This window comes from Scyliorhinus canicula, chromosome 12 (assembly GCF_902713615.1).
Source record: "Scyliorhinus canicula chromosome 12, sScyCan1.1, whole genome shotgun sequence".
Classification (NCBI taxonomy): domain Eukaryota; kingdom Metazoa; phylum Chordata; class Chondrichthyes; order Carcharhiniformes; family Scyliorhinidae; genus Scyliorhinus; species Scyliorhinus canicula.
The window spans coordinates 108,294,949-108,298,195 of NC_052157.1; the positions used below are offsets into that span (position 1 = coordinate 108,294,949).

The 3,247-nt window shown below is 47.3% G+C and overlaps 1 protein-coding gene across 1 annotated transcript; it reads right to left on the minus strand.

Annotated features, from left to right (window-relative positions):
- Window positions 1-1,295: 1,295 nt before the first annotated feature.
- Window positions 1,296-2,942, minus strand: LOC119974318 (nuclear ubiquitous casein and cyclin-dependent kinase substrate 1-like). Its single transcript, XM_038813090.1, is given in 2 exon segments — window positions 1,296-2,487; window positions 2,490-2,942. Coding segments are annotated over 2 exon segments (987 nt in total). The 3' UTR covers window positions 1,296-1,953.
- Window positions 2,943-3,247: the final 305 nt, after the last annotated feature.

A 3,247-nucleotide genomic window follows, 5' to 3' on the forward strand; every position in this document is an offset into this window, starting at 1 on the left:
CCTTCCATATGTTGCACAGACATTGAATTTTGCCGTGTCACTCACCATTCAAATATTTTGAACAGGTTGACACTGTGGTACTTACCTCAGATAGCAATAAGACTCACCAGAGAAAGTTCGGCCTTGACCATTCCAGTACCTGCGAACATTGCGATTTGACTTTATGACTACCAACTTGGCACTGAAAATTGCCTTTTGAAATTGTGGGGGTTCTTTCCTTCAGCTTTTAATTATTGTTGGAGTTTTTTTTTAAACTTTTGCATTTTGTTTATTTAACTCCATATCTTAATCCGGTTATTACTTCCTTTTATTTTACTTCTGTTCCTGATTTTACATTTGCATTCAGTATTCTGACCCTTCCTGGTTCAGACTTTATGGGCGCGATCTGACGAAAAAGTTTCGAAGTGTGATAGCGAGTGAGAATTAACGGGTGCTTCCCGATGACCGACCCAGAAAGATGGCTACCGATATCTAACACCAGTTAGGGCCGGTACAGATGCCCCACAGGCTTCACGGCGGAAATGACTGTTCCACCAGCCGATTTGCCTGGATCGTACCTGGCAGCTCCCCAGATAACGAGAGTGGGAGCAGCACCAAAACTGCTTCCGCAGAGCAAACCCCAGACATCACGCAGCTATGCCACCACGCAGGCCCACTGCATGATTCGGAGATGCCAACCTGGCCGGACTGTTGGGCGCGGTGGAGTCCAGATGGGATACCCTGCTCCCCCGAGGGGGTTGGAGGGTCAGTTTCATGGCCACCAGGGCCGCCTGGGAGGCAGTGGGAGCATCCATCATCATGGGGAGTGTCACCAGGAGAACTGCCACAAGAAGCTAAATGGCCTCCATTGGGCCACGCAGTGAGTTGGCATTGACCCCCTAACACTGATCCTGCCTGCCACCCCAGCCACACTCCCCCTAATGAAGGCCCTGCAGTTGGCACTGCACTTCCCCAAGCAGAAATCCACGTCGTGCCCCAGCACACCCTGGTAACCCACCCATTACCAGCAGTGGTGCCCACGCCTGTCTCATAGATTATCATAAAATTTACAGTGCGGAAGGAGGCCATTCGGCCCATCGAGACTGCACCAGCTCTTGGAAAGAGCAGCCTACCCAAGGTCAACACCTCCATCTGATCCCCATAACCCAGTAACCCCACCCAACACTAAGGGCAATTTTGGACACTAAGGGCAATTTATCATGGCCAATCCACCTAACCTGCACATCTTTGGACTGTGGGAGGAAACCGGAGCACCCGGAGGAAACCCACGCACACACGGGGAGGATGTGCATGTATGTACAACACCTACATTTTACAAGGTTGAGATAATTAAGCTGATGTTATATTTACAGGAGTCTTTGATCTTGTTCTCTGTTTCAAAAAAAGAACTTTGCCGTGAAACATTTCAGATAAAGAAATCCCCAGGAAGGACAGATAATACATTGGAGACAAAGAAAATGATGCGCAGCATTTTTTTTTTGTTAACGTTCAAAAAAATAAACTGCTTGTTGTATATATGTACTTGTACATTACAAGTTTGCAACTCGTTTGCCCTTTTTGTACACAAGAATTAGATACTGTAAACTTAGGTTTCTTAAATGAAAAGATCAAAAGAGTTTGCCTTCATCTGAGTTTTGTGGCAAAGCTTTTATGGTGCAGTCAGATTTTCACAACTTTACTTGATATTGCCATTACAAAAACAAAAGAGATGATTTGACAAAAATACGAGACATCGTGCTGGGCTTACAGTTCCTAATTTTGAAAAGATCAAAACAACTCCCATAAAATGCCAAGCCAAATTTAAATGATTTGATTCTATTAGTGGTCTGCAGGACACACAAAGGGACAGTCTTGAAAAACATAACAAGTCTTGTGTCTAAACCTTGTGAACCAAGCTGTCAGTGAAGTCATTTTCTATCCCTACTTATATAAAAAAATATCCCCTTGCATTTTTCAGTCATCGCCAGAATTAACTTCTTCCTCTTCCTCCTCCTCCTCATCTTCCTCCTCATCTTCTGGCTCTTCCTCGTTTGTTTCTGGTGGAGGACTCTTCTCCTTCTTTGACTCTTTTGCAGGGTTTTCAGGTGGCTGCCCCTTTGAAGGCGGTGATGCCTTTGTGCTAGCAACCCGTCCCTTTCCTTTGCCTTTTACCGGACTAGGAGTTGCAGGGGTGACTGTAGCGCTAAGTCTGGGTTTGGGCATCTTCTTTTCTTTTTTCTCAGGTACTGTTTTGGTCTTCCTTTCCTTTTTGCTTTTCTTCAAAGAACTCTCGTAGTCACTGTCGTCATCATCTTCCACATAAAAGTCTGCATCATTTCCAGAATCCCCTTTTTCTTGAACAGCCTCTTCATCATCTTCATGCTCCTCTTCACTCCCTCCATCATCCAGCAGAATCTCTCTCTGTTTGCTTGCAGCTTTAGACGCAGTTTGCCTTTTCTGGCGACCACCTTTGTGGCCTTTTTCGTCTTCACTCTCTTCATCCCCTGCTTCAGCTGTTTTTCTGGGTTTTTGGGTGTCCTTTTCTCCTTCTTTTCTGCTTTAGTCTTTTTTCCTTTTTTGCACTTTTTCTTTGAAGCCTCATAATCGCTGACACCATGGTCCAAATCTTCCTCACTCCCCATGTCCTCGTCAGCTGAATGGGAGGCCTCCTCCTTTGACAGGGCAATGGCAGCCTTCAGGTCTTTTTCATACAGCTTGTCGTCTGATTCCTCACTTTCATCTCGTGCATTTTTTGCAGACTTTCGTTTGTTTTTTCCTTCCCGGGGAGATGCTCGTGCTCGCTTAGCAGGAGGGGGTGAATCTCCTCCAAAAGCTTCATCATCAGAGTCTTCAAACTGTGAGTAGTCAAGTCTCCTACCATGCCCTGCCCTCACCCCCACGATGCATGAAGCTTGTGGCTCGCAATTCCGTCCCTCTGTCCCCCCCAGGCCCATAACAGACATGGAAGGCCCAGGCAGGTGGGGGCGGGGTGCTGGACACCAGAGTCCTCATCCTCTACGAGGAACAGGCCCTGGTGGTCAGGGGCATGGCAGAGGACAGAGCGGTCACTGCCATCGAGATTAGCCTGCACCGCAAAAAATCCACTGCCAGGAGGATGATCCTTCCCTCCAACTGACCACATGTCCAATCGCCCACAGAACCTCCCCCAGCCTCCCACGAAAGCACCCCAGAGGAAAGCTCTGGGGATGCCACTGTCGAGGCATTACAGCTGTCATCCCCACCCTCTACCAGAGCAGACACATTCCTC